This window comes from Charadrius vociferus, unplaced genomic scaffold (assembly GCF_000708025.1).
Source record: "Charadrius vociferus isolate BGI_N301 unplaced genomic scaffold, ASM70802v2 scaffold370, whole genome shotgun sequence".
Classification (NCBI taxonomy): Eukaryota; Metazoa; Chordata; class Aves; order Charadriiformes; family Charadriidae; genus Charadrius; species Charadrius vociferus.
The window spans coordinates 1312546-1333090 of NW_009646744.1; the positions used below are offsets into that span (position 1 = coordinate 1312546).

The 20545-nt window shown below is 43.2% G+C and overlaps 1 protein-coding gene across 1 annotated transcript in view; it reads right to left on the minus strand.

Moving 5' to 3' along the window:
* Positions 1-2235: 2235 nt before the first annotated feature.
* Positions 2236-20545, minus strand: part of LOC104292013 (solute carrier family 22 member 5-like) — a 30730-nt gene continuing 12420 nt past the window's right edge. The window contains exons 3-11 of the mRNA XM_009891329.1: positions 18801-18904; positions 15953-16107; positions 14066-14237; positions 12952-13078; positions 8435-8535; positions 5129-5343; positions 3729-3911; positions 3093-3228; positions 2236-2481 (exon numbers count right to left, since the gene is read on the minus strand). Coding sequence (XP_009889631.1) covers positions 2394-2481; positions 3093-3228; positions 3729-3911; positions 5129-5343; positions 8435-8535; positions 12952-13078; positions 14066-14237; positions 15953-16107; positions 18801-18904 — 1281 coding nt within the window. The 3' untranslated portion in view covers positions 2236-2393. The remainder of the gene's footprint in view (positions 2482-3092; positions 3229-3728; positions 3912-5128; positions 5344-8434; positions 8536-12951; positions 13079-14065; positions 14238-15952; positions 16108-18800; positions 18905-20545) is intronic.

The window sequence follows — 20545 nt, forward strand, 5'->3', positions numbered from 1 at the left end:
AAGAAATTACAGCTAAATCAGACATGAAATGGACTCTGCGCTTCAGGGCAGGAATTTCCATCCTAGATACGTATCAAGCACGTATCTTACATTTCAGGATATTTTCTGAAACGGTTTACAGGAAGAGACTTATGGGAGATGGTTGTTTACATTGGCAAATTCATGACAAGGAAGCTGCAGTTCAATGTGTTCTGTCTCGGATTCCTGCGGTTATCAGATAGTTCTTCTACAACACAGAGAAAAGAAGAAGCTGCTTCTAAATGTTGTGGTTCCTAGAAATAAGGTTTACAAAGAACAACGTCTGCACCCAGTTTTAGAATGCATTCTGAAGTTTGCAATGAATGCTTCACAAAAGGTGGCAAGCCTGACAAACTGTACTGTGTCTTTCGGGCAAGGGAGACCGGCTGTTACATGCACTCTCCTGACACGTATTTGCTCATGTCAAGGCTGTTGTATGATGTGCAGTGAGGTTTGCAAAATCCAGATTCTCAATTTCTGCACCAGCTGCAAATCACACACTGCATTTTAAACCCTCTTGCCAAGGGCCCATCAACCTATTAGACAGGGGTGACACTGAACCTGCCCAAACATTGGGATTTCTCTCCTTGGAAGAGCTGACAATAGGACAAAACTATGTTTCTTGGTATCATTCTCTGAGACAGTAACACTGGCTAACTTGCTGCTGCATCCAAAAACTAAAATACTAAACAAATAGGTAAGAAAATGCAGGGAAAGCAGAGCAAACCGTAACGCTCAAGAAACTGGTAGGAAGAGTTTAAAAAAACCAAACCAAACCAAACCACTATAGTCTGTACATTTTTTTCTGCTTTCTTGTTTTTAAGACGAGCTGTCTGGAGGGCACAGAGCAGCGCATGAGTCCCCCTACGCGAGCCGGGTACCGAGGACAGAATATGGGGTACTGGTTCAGGAAAGACTGGAAGCGGCCGATGCCACCCATGTATTTAAATACCGTAGGAAAAGGCAGAACTTCCAGGCCCAGCTGTGGCAGTGGGGGAAGGCTCCCAGCAGCTTTGGCTATGAAGGTTTAGGTTCTGTTTATTAAGTCTCTACAAGACAGAACAAAACACAAACAAATGCCACAAGACAGAAATCTTTCACCACTCACAGCTGTCAAAGTATAATCAGAATAGCACAAACCAGACTGGGTGTACCTATGTATTGTACGCATTGAAAGAAACACAGGTAATGTCACGGGTGCTTCCACGGCACAAGGAACAATTTCTTGGCAGACTGTCAACAAGATTATTTTTCTTTTTTTAAAACAATCTGAAAACAATTCACTGATTATATGATTTAAGTGAAATAACAGACCTCCCAGCAATAGTACAGTTGGCACTTGAGAATCGAGAACCAGCGGTCAGAACTATATTCTGAATCTTGTTCTCAGGACATTCCACCATGAGGTCAATGCAGTGGCATAGGTTAACACAAAAATTTATCTCTAAATACATTAATTGTGTGCGTGTGTACGTGCACGCGTGTGAAAAGCACAGAACAAAGACCGCAGGATCGTTTCCATCATCCAAATGGCACAGAAGACATTCAAACGATTTAGACATAAAACTTCACCACACATCAAAAGGGAAGAACCCCAAACTACCACCGCTCCCTCCACACACAGATGAAATCTTTTGCATCATTTGAAATAAATACGGCCTGGAAGCTGGCCGCATCCAGGGTCAGATGTAAACAACGTCACCATAGGGGTACAGTTGAAAATCAGCATTGGAATCAAGTGAATTTTATGAGCAAAACTTCAGTGCTACAAATACTTTGTGCAAGACAACCCTTTCAAGCTCTGTTGAGTTAAAACGTACTCACTTAGAATTAATTCTCAAAATCTTTCTTTGCATCTTTCTGAATTTGGTAACAAATTCGTCACGTGCAAAGTCATTTGAGTAAGACCACAGGGAGGCACATTCTCATAACATTCACTATAATAAATAAGTTTCCTGTCCAGAGACAGAAGTCAAGGAATCAAAACCAATTAGCAGCTTTTTCTGGCAATTTTTACTTCTTGATGTCCATTAGCTCTGGAGAAGGTTCACTGAGGAATCCAGGCAGCCTGCCAGCCCTCCAACTCCTTTTCAAGTATCTTTCAGCTGAACTATACATGTAAAACGACACAGGATTGATCAGGTACTGTTCTATGGTACTACTGCATTAAAACAACTGTGGCTGAAAAATCTCATTGAAGGCTATACAGTATTCACGTTCATATAAAAAGAGAATGTACGGAACACAGTGTTTAAATTAATAAATAAGGTTAAAATTACAGGAAACAAAGTGTTGCCACTAGCCCTTTCTAGAATGAATTTTAGAAGAAAAGTCCATTTAACTTTCAGTCCGCCAGGAAGTACACAGAAGTTCCATCAAAAAGCTGTGCTTTTAAAAATCTCTGGATTTTCTTCTTCCTCCTTAGAATCCCTTGTGCTACTAGACGCAGGCCTGTATTCTAATCTGGGTGAAAAAAAAAAAAAAAGAAAAGAAAGAAAAAAAGAAAAAAACTTAAAAAATAGATGAGAGAACAGAGGAAAAAAGAAAATCTTTCATATCCTGAGCCCTATTTGACATTACAGCCTCCTAATTTTAAAATCCTGATCACTTCTGTCAAACCCTTCTTACACCAGGTGTAGGCTTACGTGCCATCCTCACCCCGAGCCGTGGCAAAAGGTCAGATGCTCTCAATGCCCTTTTAGGTCAGTTGAACTAAATTGGAAGAGTTCAGCCCTTCACTAGCACTTATATGACTTTCAGAATCTAGAAAGACAGATTACAGCCTACAAAGTGTCCCTATACATTTATAAAGCAATACACTTTTACAAATGCATTCCTCATATGTACTTTTATTCAGTCCTCAGAATAAAATGATTAATTTGGAGCTGAGAGATGTACCTTCGAACATACACACTTGGGAAGAGGTATCAGGATTCCAGCCAAGCTCTTATATCTTCAAGAGAGCACTAACTACCCTACCCAAACCAGCCCGTCCCTCTGACTATACCTAGGCAAGCCCGCTCCTCTTCTCAGAGCGGAGAACAGATGTGTTAAGACCAGAAGGCGACACTTACCCTTTCACCAACAGCATTTGCTCAATTGTGTCTGGAAGAGGCATACCGTAGCTTTCTGGCAGAAATAAAGTCAGAATTCCTGATAGCACAGTCAGGCTCCCCATCAGGATGTAAGGCAGGAATCGATCATAGGCACCTGGCAGACCACACACACCAAAAAAAAAAAAAAAAAAAAAAAGAAAGAAAAATCTAGCATCAGCTCTAAGTCCCTGATCAAGTTTGCACCTAGGTACAGGGCTTTATCCGCATAAAATGTATGCTTTCAGTAAAAAACAAACCAACCAACCCGCCTCACAGTCTACCATTCAAAGCACGTTGTTATAAATATGGTTTCAGGAACTGAAGAGACTGGGAAACAATAGCTATAAGAGCTGTCCCTATTGAGTCAATAAGATTGTGAGTCTTCAGAGCGTCTCTTCAACAGGGCACAAACCCCAATTTCTCTACGTTGCGGCCATTCCTCAGAGCTGGTGAGGCCCCACTGTTCCCTGCAGTTTCACAAGACACCCGGACCTGGAAACGGAGAAGAGCAGAAAAGCCCGAGGACCCCCAGAGGCAGGACACCGCTCGGGGTAACAGGCACTGCTCCCCAGCCACCGGCATCTCCCCGGCACACGCACACACTAGTTAACTTACCGAGGTAAACGAAGTAAGGCGAGAGGATGCTGCCCAGTCTAGAGGCCATGGAACTTGCTCCAACTCCCATGTTTCTCACTACTGTTGGGTAGAGCTCAGCCGTGTAAACATAAACCATTGAAAAGGCAGATGTGATCCCAAACTTCCCTAACATCACCAGCACAATAGATAGCGCACGGATATCTGAAATCAAAACACAGTAAGGACTTCAACAAAGCTCTGACAATTCATGGTATCTCTTAATTCCATTGTGTTTGTATAACTCCTGCCTAATTAATTCCAGTATCTGGTGTCGGTTTTGCCTGGAACATGTCTGCAAGCATGAGCAACATTATTTTTATTTTTTTAAATTACTAGGATTAATATTTTCATTTCCTCTTGAGGATGGGGCTTCCTGCCAAGCAAAAAATAAGGAGAAGGGAGCAAGAACTGGAGAGGTCCTCTCAGATTTCAGGGGCCAGATCTCTGCTATTGCAAAAAATGCCACATATCCCTTTTCAATAAAGTGAACAAAGTTAAACATTCGAAACAAGTTATTTTTGGTTTCCTCCTCTGGTTTCTCATTAACATTCCTAGCTACAAGTCAATAACTTAATGATAGGAAGCTGGGTTGACTTTAACTGGGACAGTTAGATTTGAAAATCAAAACAGACCGTATCAGTGCCAGTTTACTCAAAGGACAGGAGAAGGAAAAAAAAGAGAATGTAACACGTATTATCTGCATAAAATAAGCAAGGCAGCTCTTGCACATTCTCTTTTCTTCTTTGATTTGTAAACAAGAGCTAAGCAACAACACCCTTCCATCATATTCACTATCAGTAACGAGCCCATAACCCTATTAATCTAACTGACCTAAAGATACATATGTTTTGATATCAAATAAATGGTATTTTGTCCTCCTTTCCAGTTGCCAAACATTATTTTAATTATCAACACTAATTCAGTACAAGCATCTTTCCTTACCAAAAACGCCTCCACGACGACTCCCTCGAATAGAACTGTTTAACCAAGCCATAAAGGGACAGTCACTGAGAGCTGTTTGGGAAGCGAGTTCTGCAGCCTCTGGGTAACCTCCGCTCACCAAATTCCGCTTGGACTAGTCCTGGTTTTACACTAGGACCTTACCAGGGCACCCTGCCAGGGATGTTCATTACGGCTGGACTACAGAGCTGATCTCAACAGACCACAAAGCCAATGACCCACCTTTAAAAACATATCTGAATGGACATGTTGCGTGAGCTCCCTGTGCAGAAGCACTGAGAGCCACAGAAAAGGGGCAAAGACAGAGAACGGATATCTGTATTTAGTCCCCTCAGGACACTTTTCCTCCACATCTGCCCCGTGCATGGTACTGCGCTTCACCTATCATACGTATTTGAGATCAACTAACGATTCCATACGTGAAGGCACCAGCTGAATGAAGAGAAGAACACAGCCTCCCAAGAATAACGCAGCAGCCATTGAATACCGTCGAGGGAGATTTCGAAGCAGCAGCCAGGAAATGATGTAGGCTGGAACTTCAATCACTGCCGAAAGGAAGCAGTTCACAAAGACATCTCCATGCAAGTTAGGTGTGTCAAGAGAAAGTCCAAAATAGCCAACAGAGATTATCATCCTGAAAGAAGCAGAAAAACAGGATCAGACAAATTTATCTTCTTCCTGAGTTTGCCATGAACCTCTTTTAGATCTCTGAAGCACAGAAATCACTATGTAAGGCAAATTCAGCATCTGCCAGATTCGTTCACCTCTGAAGCAGCTGAAGTGCTGAGTTCAGAAAGAGCAAGATAACAATTACACAGTGCTGATGCTTTTTATCTTGCAAGTTGCTCTTGAATTCAAAGAATAAGACACACTTTAAAAAAAATTAAAAATACCCTATTCAGCATTAACACAAATAGGTAACTCCAGAGCCGTGGCTAGCCTTGCTGAGACACAGGCTTACAAGCCCATGGTCACAGGGGCTGGATGGTCCTACAGCTATAGAGGTCATACTTCTCTGATGCCATCACGTGACTTCACAACTGTCCATCCCTCTCTCATTCAGAGCTCGCAAGGAAGCTCTGGGTAGTTGGCACTTTTTGACGTCACACTTGTCTGTGCTAGTCATGCTGACAGAGAGGGGCTGACTACTTCTCACGTATGCCTCTGTATTTCAGGTCACCCCTGGGAAGTATGTGATGATCAGTCACCTTGCGGTGATGCAACAGTTCTAATTACTAGTAGTTATAGCCTTAGCCTGGAAGTTTGCACTACTGAGTTTTACTGCTGCTGAGGCCTACAGGAGCTTTTTGTTATGTTTACAAGGGAGCTCTGGGTGGAGAACACTGTTCCTGGGTCACTACCCTCCATGCTTCGTCTATAAAGTCAGAGAGGAGGAGTGTGGCATCCTGGCAGACCCAAACAATGCGGGTTTTCTCTGCCGTGCCCCAAGCTGGCTGGGCAGCATCCAAGTCACGTTTGCATGGCTTGGGGCCCGGGGCAGGTCAGCAGGACAAAGCTTGGTGGCCAGGAACATTGCCATCTTATTTGTGCCGCTGCCAGATGAGAGCTGGCTTCCACATGGTAAGGTAAACACACAACTGGCCACGGAGACAAATCCTGTCATCTCTTGGGAGATGCTGGGAAGAGAAGGTTATAATAACCAACAAGTAACATGTGGTAAACAAGGAACAGCGGGCACTGGATCAGGACACATCCAGGTGCAATGGGGAGGCACAGAGCACTCAGCACTTCATCTCCTTCAGCATCTATGTTGTAACAAAACCTGGAGCAAAAAAAAAATTAAAAAAATCACTGCACAGCACAAAGTGGATCACTGACCAAAGAAAAGCTCTTCCTCCTCCTCAGTTCCCATGGGAAGGGCCTTCATGGTTCAGTTGCTCAAAATAAGCTGCCTAGTGTACCTGGGAAGGTGTGAAGTCATGCAGCTGAGGGTGACCCCCCGCTCCTGTGTGTGCCCTGCCAGATCAAGCTATTCTTCTCAAAAGCAGTTACGCAGTGTTTTCCACGATGCCGTGCGATACACCCAGCCCTGTGCTCCATGGGTATTTACACATCTCAGGGTGACCAGCAGCCAAACTTCCTCCTCCCTGATGCAAACCCAGCAAAGGGATTAGTTTAAAGGCCTGCTGCTTACACATCAACAAAGCACTCAGCAATATATAAAGGTGATACACCCCTATCTGCAACCATCCTCCTCTTTTATGTGATCTTTCAATTCATAATGCAGAACTACGGGTTGGAAAACATTGCTGTGAGTCAGCACAGAATGCTTTATATTTTGGGAAATGAATTAAAAGGAGGTTAGGCAACTGACACCCAAGCTAAAAATAGTCGAGAAATTGCCCGAATCAACTGAATACTCTTCTGCAAGAGGAGTTAAGATTGTGTAAGTCAGCTGCATATGTCTGACTCTGGCCTATCATAAAACTTCATTTATCATGTGGCAAAAAGCCCTTCAGCATATGGAATGAATTACATACTGCCACATCACTCTGTTTCTCTCAGATGCTTGTCCTACCAGAAATGCTGTTCAAACAGGTTCTGCATTTGATTTCTACAACACACAAAATCAGCTGTGCCTATGAACTCGCTACTGACCTGCTCCATGCAGATTAGAAGCAGGGCAGGCTTAACACTCTAGCTCACTTCCAATCAAAGGTGAGAGTCAGCAATTAGACTTGAAGCTAAGACAACAGTATATGGAAACTGTATTGACATTTCTGCAAAGAACCGGCATTACTTTTCTTTTTTGAGCTGTTTTCTGCTCAAGTGCCTTTCTCAGTGCACTTGTAGCACTGTGTTTGGTGACGGGCAAAGGAATCTGACTTAAATATTAGCCAAGTCATCCTTTAACCCAAAAAGCCACATCAGCTTGTACACGCTGGCAGCTCAGTGGACTGAACTCCAAGGCTTTGCCTCACTAAAGCACAGGAACATTGTTCAATAAGGCAGCAAACAGACTTAGCTCCAAAGCGCTTGAGGGACCTTCTTGGTTAGGACACTGTAGGTACACGCACTAATTAAAGCTCACTTTTATAGCCTCTGGAAGGCTATAAGTTACCCTCTCCATTTTCTCTCTTCTGAGCAATTACAGCTTCACTGAGAATTCCAGTAAAAGAAAATGACAACCGTTTAATCAAATTGAGCATAAAGCATGGCTTCGGCTAGTGCAAAAACAAGCTGAAGACTGCAGGTAGACAGAGGAGCTAGCAGGGAAATCTAGGGAAATCTCAGATTAGAACTTCAAAGACAGCTTTATCCCTTTAAGAGACAACACAAGAGAGATGGGAAGATTCCACCGGTTAGTCAGGCATGCTGTGTTCAGACCCCTGGGCAGCAGTTCTCCGACTGGAGGACAGGGCATGACTCATTCCTCTTTAAGGATTTTGTTACAGTCAGATGAGGACTCCCCAAGGCCCAATATCAGGCAGGATTCCCACGCATCACTGCCAGCTGATCTGATTCTTGCTCCGTTCAGGACACGCCTGACTGCTTCAGAAAGAAATAACAATCCAGATGTGTTTCTAGACTGTTACTGAAACGAAGAACCTACATCGCCAGAATTTTGTTGCTTCAGCCAGCGGGTCATTGGGTTTTGAGCTGGTTTTGTCTGTATATCTTCAGAATACCTTAGTGTTCAAAGAGCAGTTTTTAATTGTTTTGCGGCTTTTGTGCTTACATACTCCCAAACCACACTTGCTTACCAAAGAATCACTGACATAATGGTGATAGTTAGGATATTTCGTGTTTTCATTAGATCCAAAATGGTGTACGTCTGTTGCTTCTGGGAATTCAAATCTTGCAGCTGGAAACAAACAAACAAACAGACCAGCCATGGGAACATTAACTTCCTGCAAGCAGAATTACTGTGCAAATAAGTCCCCCCCAACTTATACATCAGTATTTTGATATGCTGCTGAGCTGAAACAGGTGCCTTACTTTTAACCAAACGCATATAAGCCATAAGAGCCAACTACCTGTGCACGTAGTTGCTCCTCCCTAATTTAAAGTCACTTAAAATTTAGGCTGAAATTTGTAATCATTTTCTCTGCCTGAGGCTCCACAAAGCAACTGCTTATTGTTACTTTTATACTTGAGTTATAAAACAGCAGCATTAATTCACGATGTATATGTTACTACTGGCAGAGTTCTTACATCCAGTTTTGAGCAGTACACCTTGAGGGTCACACAAATCCACTGCACCCAGACAAGAAGAGAGCAACACAGATGCTGAGACATTGAAAAATGCGATCTGTAAATATAGAGGCTTTATTTAGCTTAAGGGCCAGAAGACCAAGGGAGCCTTAAAAGACCAAGAATGGTCTTTGAGGACCAGCAAAAAAAAAAAAAAGATGAAACGTGCTCTATGTCCACTGCAGACATGGCAAGAAATAACAAGATTGAATTGCAGCAGGACAGATTTAGTAAATGACTCCTCATGCTGGACCTAACAGTAACGTATTTAAACTGAGACAAACTGGCTAATGAGCTGAAAAGTCCCCATCATTATCTAGTCTGGTTTTGCGATCTTCTAAGAATATAAGCAAAAAGACAACAAACTTTCCCCATGAAACTTTCCAGGTCCTCAAAATAAAACCACTTCCATGTAAACAGTGCAAAGATATTCATCCATGAAGCACTCAAACAAGTTTTATGCCGATAAGATTGTAGAAAAGGAAAGAATTTAAGTTTTGGGGTTTTTTTGTTAGTTTGTTTTTTAATTTAGGACTTTAATTTAGACCCCTAACAAGGAGTAACAAGGGAGAGATTTTTCAAAACATGTAAAAGGTGATTTAAGAGGACAAGTTCCATTGATTAAAACTACCAGCTCTCGTAAAACAACACTATATGCCTGAAGAACCACAGTTTTCTAGACATGTCATATTTTTGTTATTGCAAAAGATGGTATGTTTCCCGGATTTATCCCAGGCTACTTACTCATCAATTTGATGGTATTTTTAACAGTTTTATAGTAAGAACATCAACAAGATTTTGATCTTACAATCTGCCACGGAGATTCTTTTTTTCTGTTAGGACACTTTATCTGAATTTGTGACTCTATCAACAATTAGAAATCTAACTAAGAAAGAAACAAGCATCCACCTTAGCAGCTCAAATTATCAAATGAAAAAAGGTGATACTGAAACAATTTTTAATTTTAACAATTTTTGAGTTGTAAGCTGCCAAGACACCTCACAATATTCAAGCGAGGACTTCTCTAACCAGAAGATCACTCTTGCCTGACAGACCTCTATTATGTGCAAGCACAATAAACTGTATACAAAGATTACTTCCCCCCCTTGATTTTTTAAGTCAGCATGACCCGAGAATGTCAAATTAAATTTTAACGTGTTTAAACACTGAATGCCTTTTGTTGGCACTGTGTACTCCTTCATGGTATGTGCAAATGATTATCAACAAAAGTAAACTATGATTGCAGCTTCAAAACAATACAATTACTCACTCCTTTAAACTTTTCTGAACTCCTTCCGCCTGGTCTAATACATCATCCTCTACTCTGTATTAGTTCAACCTACAATACTTTTTTCCCCTGAAACATCAGGCTGGTCCAGCAGAAGTAGGTGGATGTATTGCAGGAGCAACACAGCAATAAAGAGACAAAAGCAACCATTACTGTAACTTAATTCCTCATCAATTTCTCTTCCCTATTCAGTTAGTGATGTTTTTTTTGGCCAGTTAGTTGCTGGACACTGATTTAGGGCCATTAACTCTTGTCTCACCTCAAAACATACATTCGAGTGTATAATGTTGTAATTATCAATATCTTGTAAACTGTATCTGAGCTAAAGGGAACGTGAAGTTTATGTAACCCCTGCAGTCAGGTGAAATTTTTTTCTGAGTGATAATCTTGTTCTGAAGACCTGGAGGATATAATAGCTGCCTGCTGCTTGTGCATGCCGAGCGTCAGTGTATTTGCTCTCATAAATCCTCATTTTCTAGGAAAAGCAAACAGTTCTTTACATTTGAGAGTTTTCGTTCTGCCTGAAGCCAAACCTCCCACCACACCAACTGCAGTCAGCTTTACAGCTCACAGCCCGTTCTCATAAATCACATGATCTTTCCTAAGCACTCTCCAGTTTTGCCACTATTCGTTGCCAAGAAACCAGCAAACAGGAAACAAAAAAAAGGAGAAAACCCAAACAAACCACAAAACAAAATCAGGAACAGTAACATTCAGAGAGTCACAGTTGAGGAGAGAAAAGGACCCTGCCTTTTAGGAGCTGGATCAGCAGACAGCATAATCCTTAACAGGACAGGCTAGAACAAGAAGCTATGAAAAGGGCAGGGAGGGTAAAACGATGATTTGAAGTTAAACCCATAATCCAAACATTTTTATTCCCTTCTTACGGGATGATTCAGCCAACCAGGCCCTATTGATGCTCTGCAGCTTGTTTGTGACTAGTCACCTGCTGGATCCTAACTGGTTTTGAAATCTCTAGAGCCTAAATATTGCAGATGCTGCTCTCCAGCTGCACGGGTTCGAGGAATACTCCAAAGACCAGCTCTGTTTGCTCCTCCATCCAGAACTCATGTTCCAACCGCACAAAGGCTAAGGGCTGGCAGGATTCCTAAGAACCTCTCTGCAGCATAAACATGCTTCCTAAACACTCAAGAGAAGCTACGAGCCTTCTGCTTTACAGCTCTCCAGCAAGCAGACACAAGAACAGCGTAATCACATCACTGATGAATAAAAGTTTTGCACAGATTTTTTGGTTACAGCATTACTTTTACCTTAAAAAGTAAAAAGATGGACAGGAGTACTGCATTTAAACAGTGCCTGCTCATCAAGCTCATTTTTCTTTCCGTGTCAGAATGTTAATCGGTGCTTCTGAAAGTTGACATGCAATGATTTATCTGTGTACTCCAGCCCACCCTACTGCAGAACTCAGCATTTCCCCCGCTCCAGTGTTCCCCGGGGCAACATCCCTGCTCTTGCCCCTGCCTTCTGCAGCTTTGCAATCCCGCTCCATTCAGAGACGGCAAACATCAATATTACGTTCTAAGAATGGGAGACAGGATTCCAGCGACAGTGACCGTAAGCAGATGTTGGAGCCAGACCTTATTATTTTTCATTCCCCTGCTGTAGTGCTGGCAATGGGTGAGTTTTCATGCCTACAGCATAAGAAGGAAGGAGGAAAAAAAAAAGGAAAAAGAGAGTGCTCTAATAAAAATCCAAGGCAAAAGTTATCAGAAGAAGGTCCGGGTTTTCCTGGCATTCTCACTCTGTTCTAGCAAGACCAGGACGGCTGTTCTACTATCTACAAATAAATCTGGACAAACAGCTTTGTTTGCACCTCAGCTAACTTCAACCCAAGTGAGGCCCGTTTCAATCCCAATAGCAAACACACCACCACTTAATGGCTAACCGGTTTCCTCGGCTGGTACAGAGGCCTTGTAAGCAAGTGAATATCCAGGGCATTTTCATGTAAACGACAAGACAATGTCGACTGTTAACCAGAATTAGGCAACTGCCCAGACAGACTCTACAGATCTGCCTACAGAGGTGCCCGTTCTCCTGGATTATGTAAACAGATTGTCTGTCTGACCTTTGGAGGTCATGTTTGAGCGAGTGTGGAATTGCTTCTACATCTTAAGGTCACCAACAGCTCAGACAAATGGGGGATGCCTAGAGGAAACAAGAACATGTTGGAAGAAACGGATGGGGAAGAAGAAATACTGCGAGCTACACCACCCGAAAGGAGCTCAAGTTTTGCTCTCCTTAACATGGAGTAGAAATTGGGAGTTGAACATGGAATTGAACTAGAATGACATTCTTTATACTGCCACTGGCCAGGATTAGTCCTGTGTTAGACTTTTATAGAAGTATATCAGGCTGCACAAGCATAAAAACTGTTCAGTGCAAGAATTTAAAATCACAAAGCAGCAAGTACCTCAAATTCATTACCTTCCCCCAAAACTCAAAGTTTAAAAGGAAAAAGGTGGCTGTAAACTGGATCAAAAAGATGTTTGCATTAGAATGCATGCTGGCATTCCCATGGGAATGGGACAGCAAGGGCTTTGCAAATCGTAATGAAGTGAGGAAAGGGTATTCAGCTTTTCAGGAAAAGGATGACCTTTTACCCATTTGAGAAGTACATAACCCACTGCCGCCATAACTCAATTCACACATCCGGAAATTAATCCCTTTACATGCTTATTAATAGGTCCAGCAATAACTGCACTGCTGAACAAATCTCACCTCACTAGGGTCAAATATAACATCTGGGGCTGTAATGCCATTAGTTTTTGCGGCCTTTCGGATGATGTCTTCTGCCTCTTGAAATCGTCTCTGGGAGATCAGCCACCGCGGAGATTCCGGAATGACCCTGAAAAAAAGGGTTCAGAATAATGAGCCTGCATTTCCACAGAGAGCACTGCTGCAGGCACCAATATACATTGTTCCAGGCATGAAGAGCTCAAAACTTGCCATAGCTTGCAGGCAGTAAAGCAATGACAACAAAAATCAGATTTACAAGAGCAGACTAGCGTACTGAACACGAACGGACTAAAATGCGTTTGTGGATTTTAGAAATACTAAAGAAATAAGCAATAACTCTGAAGGTTTTGGTTGCTCTTTTTTCCTGAGTATGGGAAAACAGTTTAATTAAACATATTGAGAAATGTGAGTACACAAGCAGCACGCTGTACATTAAGAGGCATATCCTTAGAGAATAACACTTACGAAATTGCTAACTGTAAGTACTGTCATACAAAGGCAAGGCAGAAAGCAGAATTCGCCTGAGTCATTCAACTTTGTAAGAAGCTGGATGGAATCGCATGCATAAATGCTAGTGAGTGAGGAAACACCACCACCATGTGGACGATTTAAACTTTACATGCCACATAAAAGAATTTCATTAACGATAGAAGAAAACACAGAAGTCTCACAGATGTGCAAGCAGTGTTTTGTAGCTTGCCATATCTATGTCACCCCAGCATTTCCCAGGTTCCCAAAACAACTGGTTTCTCCTTCTGCCTCTAGCTCAGTCCTTCTGTTATAAGTTCATGGATTTCAGTTGATGCAGAAGGATGAGGTTTAGTGACTTTTTTTTTTTCCTTTGCATGTGCCTCACTTCATTTTATGGAAGCCTATGGAAAATGAAGAATAGGCTTTTCAGGCATGAGTCGGATCACCCTCAAAGCTGTGGACTTGCAGCTAAGCAACTGGGAAGAGTAAAGAACACAATGTCCATTCTTCACCTGCCTATTCATGAATTTCACTGGTAAAGGCCGGTTGGCTTTGAGTCTGGGTCTTAAAAATCTGCAGACAGGACCTTGTAAAGACTATGGTCTTTTAAATTAGTTATACTCACCACCAAAGTGGGATGCAGAGCAGCCCAGGTAAAGTAAGCGCCAGCAGCAGCATCCGCCAGTCTCTGATGAAGTAAGCAAACAGTGGCAGCAACATGTAGCCAAATGCATAAAATATGCAAACGCCTAGCGTGCAGAACAGCACACGGATTGATTTGCCAAGAATTTCTGTGCCTGTTCAAAACAACAGAGTGAGGATTAGTATTTTAACCTAATCACGACCAAGTAACTTACCAAAAATACCTCTAACGAGTGGCTTTGAAATATACCGCACTGGGTAGTTACAGTATATAGCGCGCTCTGCCATCCCATTTTAGAGGCACCACAGATCGGCTTCATGCAGTGATCCTGCACCAACCCAGGTAAATATAACACGAAGAGAACCAGCCCACACAGTATTTCTGCAGCTTGAAGTAGCTAAAACTTCTATAATTCTATGTCCTTAGAATCACCCATTTTACTTGAGGAGCTAAAACCATCTAACATACTACAAAACATTAACAACACTTAACTCGATTTCTATAGGGTCCTCTCCAGCTTATGGCGAGAGACCAGCTTCTTTAAAGGATGATTCAGAGATGCCTAAATCAGGTTCCAGACCTCTATCACCTTCTAAAGCACTATTTCACTATTAGCCAAAAATCATAGAATGGTTTAGGTTGGAAGGGACCTTGAAGATCACCTCGTTCCACCCCCTGCCCTGGGCAGGGACACCTCCCCCCAGCCCAGGTTGCTCCAAGCCCCGTCCAACCTGGCCTTGAACACCTCCAGGGATGGGGCAGCCACAGCTTCTCGGGGCAACTTGGGACACTGTCTCACCACCCTCAAAGTGAAAAATTTCTTCCTAATATCTAATCTAAACCTCCCCTCTTCCAGTTTGAAGCCATTCCTCCTCGTCCCATCACTCCATGCCCTTGTCAAAAGTCCCTCCCCAGCTCTCCTGGAGCCCCTTTAGGCACTGGAAGGGGCTCTAAGGTCTCCCCAGCACCTTCTCTTCTCCAGGCTGAACAGCCCCAACCCTCTCAGCCTGTCCACACAGAAGTGCAGTCTTTTGGCATAGACATGTGGAGGGTCACTAACAAGGGCCAGGCTACTGATAGTGGAATTAACGCACTACCAGGGGTCAGTGCTTCCCTTTGAAACACTTTGGGACCTGCAAATCAAGAGACATTGTAAGAGAGAGAATCTTCCTCACTTCCACAGAAATGGAAGAAGATTACAGAAGTTGCAGCAGGCTGTCTGCAGGGAGGTTAGCTAAACACTGGCTTCACAGCTAAACTGCTCTTCTTTTGCCCGAAAGGAATTCCTTGTCAACAGTTCGTACTTTGGACAGTGAGGCCACTGCAAATAATATTAATTAAAACAACTCTAACTTTTAAAAAAGTCTTAGATTCATAAGGTAATTCACATTCCCATCTGATCAAAGATGGTCTAAGTTAAACTGAAAATATACCAAGCAGGAATCATTATGCCATTTAATTTTTTACTATAGCCTGTTTCAAGGAGATTTTATAACGCTTACTTGATTTTTTTTTTATTTTCACAAGTTTTTATATCAAATCGATATTTAGGGCCCAAAACTGACAACACATCCCTGAAAAATCACATCTTATTTTTCCAACTGGAAGACAGATGTTGTTTTGAATAATTAATTTCTGGGTTTTTTTTTTTTTTTTGCCTTTTTAGGATGGTAAGCCACAGATTTAATTCAGATAGCACTTCTATCAACCAGAAACTTCCACGGAGACCATGAGTTATCCATTCGTGGTGAGGACACACTCTTACCAGCGTTGCTTGGCAAAACAAATCAACCCCAAGCCAGTACTGAAAAGGAGCAGGAAAAGCTCAAGACTGAAGAATGCACACTGTGCCCAGCAGGACTTTCATACCAAGAACAAATGCTGCCACGTAGTTAGATATCTGTCCCATGCCGACCAGCAGAAAGAACACTGAAAACATCTCCCAGCTGGTAGAGAAGACCTGTATGAAGCTGAAGCCAGTCTGCATTGCCAGAGTCGCAAACAGCACATTCTTCCTGCCAAACCTTCCACGGACAGATAAAAAACAAAACAGAACAAAACAAAAAGAGATGATTATACAACAGCATGAATGAAATCTTCAGAAACAGAAAAATAAGATTACTCGTATGCATACTTAGGGAGATACAAAACATCCGCAAAAAGGAGAGGTTCAGGAAATGTGACACAAGCACGAGTATTCTAAACACATTAAAACATCCACTGGCCAAGAGAAAATAATATTCCAAGGTTCTGCTAGTCAAGTTGCCTTTAAGTATGTGCTGGAACACCATTCCCTTCTTACTGACAGGATGAGCAGGGAGACAAATCATCAGGAGCAAGTTATTTAAAATTCAGGAGTATTAGATGCTGCTTCTCCTCTAAGGAGCACACAGTTCATGACACAGATCAGCATGTTAAAAAAAGAGAAAAAAAGGAAAGCTTCTGAAAGAGAGGGAAAACTCAGGTTTGTAAGACACTATTATCAGTAAGTGATCCCACGCTGCAATTTTCATTCCACTTGGTTAAAAAATGAACGAATTCAGCGGACTCTAGCAATTCTATTGATGAAATATTAAAAAGAGAAAAGAAATTAAACTAAACCCAACTCATCAAGCTGTTCTAAGAGCCAGTGCCGCTGTCCCGGCCTGGGCAGCCCCACACCGCAGCAGACTTTGCAGTCTGTGACAGGACATCTGCTGAGCGCAGGTTTGCACAACCCCACTCCGAAGTTAGGCTTGACCAGGAGGTCTACAGTTGGGCCCACAACCCTCAGGTAGATCACAACACATTAAGAACAGAATTTGAACCTGCAAAATATTTTGTCAGTCTCATTGTCTCGCCCAGCCAGGGATGCTGCAGGACTTTCTGTACCAGACGGGCAGACGGCAGCAGCAAAGCACCGCGCGCAGCCTCGCTGGAGCAGTCTGCTCATGGGGTGCTGGATCCACTCGGTCTCTTGACCACGAGCTAGCTGTGGTTCAGAGGCTACGAGAGGAACCGGATGAGCTGCACTGATGGCCTCCTCAACTGCACCTGGTGAGGATCTGGGTGACCATGTGAAGCAGCTGCGGGAGGAGACTCCCACGATGGCAAAAGTAGGAAACTCGTGGCTTCTGGCAGCGGAACAGCTCCTGCTTTACCTGCTGGTTAGCCACCATGGAAGACACCTCACTGCAGACGAGGGGCTGTGAGCTCTGTGGAACGAAGCACACAAGCCCTGCGGCAGCACCAGGATGAAGTGGTGGGAGAATCCCTGCAGCAAAGAGGGGAAATCACCCCTCCTGCGAGAGAGCAGCTGGAAGGCACGGAGCTCTGCCTGGGGAGGGATGAGGAGCCAGCCGAGAGCTTATGGGCCAGGATTAGCAGGCAGCCCGATGCTGGCACTGCTGTGGGTATCCGCTGCAGACCACCCGATCAGAAAGAAGTAAATTAGGCCTTCTTCAGACAACCAGAGGAAGCCTTATGTTCAAAGGCACTTCAAAGGGACTTCAACCACTCCAATACCTGCTGGAGGGACAAGACCCAAGCATTTTCCAAAGTGCATCAGCAACAACTTCCTAACACAGATGTCCGATGAGGGGGCAAGGGGAGACACTGCTGGACATCGTGCTTGCAAACAAGGGAGAACTGTTTGGGGATGGAAAGGCCGGCAGCAGCCGCGGCTGCTGGCTGTGTGGTGGCGAAGTGCAGGATTGAGAGGGGAAGAACAAGGCAGAAGGCAGGATCACAGGGAGAACAAATGCTGGCCTGATCAGGGATCTGCTGGGAAAAATCCCATGGCATAGGGCTCTGGAGAGAAGTCAGCAGGAGCTGGCTGATCTTTAAGGATCGTTGTCTCCAAGCTCAAGATTGATCCAACCTGATGAACAGGAAACCACGTAAAGGACCTGAACGGATCTACAAGACATACTGATTATGTTTCAAAGAAATAGAAACTCTACAAGTAAATCAGCAAATTAGAAGACCACATATTGTTCTCTGGGAATCAAGAAGTCAGCACAGCAATTCACAGAGAGATGATCAGAAAAATTGAGCTTTAAAAGAAAAAACAAAAACCAAAAAACCAAACCCAACAACTTGTCAACATCACAAAAATCCATGGTGTCTTCCATTATTTCATGTTTGTACTGATAAAAGGGAAAGCCAGTGTACTCTGGGACTACAAACACAGAAAAAGAAATCCCTAAAGAAGAAAGCCTCCCTTCTCCAAAGTATAGCTGAACGGCATTCATGCTTTGCAGCTTCCACAAACACAGGTCATTGGACTTAGATGCTGTATTTGATGATAAGGAAGAGAAGCTATGGGTGTTTACAAAAAGAGAATTTTAAATCTGACTTCAAACAGAAGGAAAACAAGCCTCAGGGAACTCTCTGAACATAGTCCAAAGTAATTAGAAGAGAATGTTATTGTTCTGATTTTTCCAGATGAAACTTCTCTCCTGCACCTGTTTTCTGGCATAACAACAGTTTTCTCCAGAAGAGATTTCACTGAAAAAAATAAACGGATAAAGGTAACACTCACTAACAATCTTTGTAACTTTCTATTCTACTTCAGGACGTTTATTCTATACACTGTGTACATTCAGATTAGACAGTCACAGAACAAAGACATGTTAGTAGTTGCAGGAAGACACCTATAGCAAACTTCACATACACAATAATTCCTTACAAAACAGCATCAAACAAAGAGCCAGCAGCTCTGGTGTATATACTTTACTTGTCTGAAAGCTGTCCTGACACGAAAGATCCAAGCAGGACGCCCACAAAGAACAGGGAGGTGCTCAGGGGTCCCTTCCAGTCGTCATCACATACGAGGTTCCACTGTGGGGAGAGAGAACATAAAAGTCTTCTAATAAACAGGATTTCCCGTCCCTCTTCTAAACGCCTTGGCTTAGCCCAGATGAAAGTGTACCCTTTGGACAGAAAACCTCCACAACAGAATAACTAACCTCTGGCACAGATGCAGCTCCATTAAATAAGGGGAAGGGATGCTCGGCAGCAGCGGGCAACAGCCGCTCGCCCTGAGCCGTCTCAGAAACGACCACCCTAAGGCCTCAACACCACCTTCAGGTGTGACCCGTGTGGCTTTCTTTACACAGTCAACGCCTGCGGTATTTCCCCTACACATACATATCAGTGATGGTAACTAATAATTTCATACCGTGCTTGGTTCAGCTCCCTTTCAAAGGCTCTGCAGCCCCTTAAACTGCTGCAGTTCTGCTGGTTTTGGAAGGAGTGAGAATAGACCCCAAACTCGATTTCCCTGCATATGGTAAAGTTTGCCATTAAAAAAATCACATTTCTAATTTAAGAGAAATTGAGGTATACAAACAAGAATATAGAAAAAAAAAACCCTCCTCCTTTATTACATTTTAATATGGTTTTGAGAGACTGGAGACTGTTTGCTGCCCATTGGGAACCTAACTTACGTCAATTATAAACTTTGGAATACAAACTGAAATGCACACCAAACAAACCAAGATTTCCAAAAGGAAAGCAAAAGAGAGGAACAAGATGTTTATTAAATGAAGACCACAACAGTTTCCAATCTCCCACCCACTTCAGTCTGATGTTTTTGAAACAGAACTCATGTTATTTTTGTATCTATACCAGCAGCTATTACTGAGAGAGTCTTATTTTTATTTTGGTTCTCTGGGGGGGAAAAAAGTGTGTAAATACTAGAAGAAAGGACAAAACCCAGCAGGGATGCCTCGTTCCCTACCTCAGTGCCCTGCTGAGACTGGAGGAGTTCCCAGAGCTCTGCCGGTCCCGCCAGGCTCACCCAGCAGCCCGCTGGCAGAGGGCAGGAGGTGCTGCAGCCCCACAGCAGAGGAATTTGGAGGCAACCGAGGCTCCTGATGCGAGGCCAACCCCTCCTGAGCTTAGTTATTCAAACAGCTCCCACAGGGCCCCTTCTGCTGTTTTAGGGATGGAAACTTTTAGCTTTTAATCTCTATTAAAAAGGACAAAATGAAAAGATTCACCCTGACCCCAACAATTAACCCCCCTTGCTGCCTAATGACAAATAATTAAGTATAGTGTGTTTTCCTCTTAGGTTTTGGGTTTTGTTTTTTTTTTAATTTGTACCGGAACACCACCCCATAAGATCTGCCCCCGCAGCTGCTGCGTGTCCCAGCTCCGCCATCCACCCCGTCTGCGGTCCTGCACACGGGGACGCCCACGTTTCGCTTGGTCTGCCAGCTCTGTCTCCTTAGCACTAAGCCTTTGGCTCCAGGAATCTCACGGCCCTCAGACTATTAACAGTTCAACGCTACAACTACACCCTCATGTGCGTCTTAAGGTTGGGGGATCACTAAAAACTGTGCCCTGAACAAACAACACCATCAGGGGCCTTCCACTCCCAGATCTCCGTGGCAAAACTCAACTGAACCACCACTTATTTCATGGAAGATCATCCAGTTTTTGAATTAGTACTGGAAGTTTTTCTAGAGGTGGGTGATG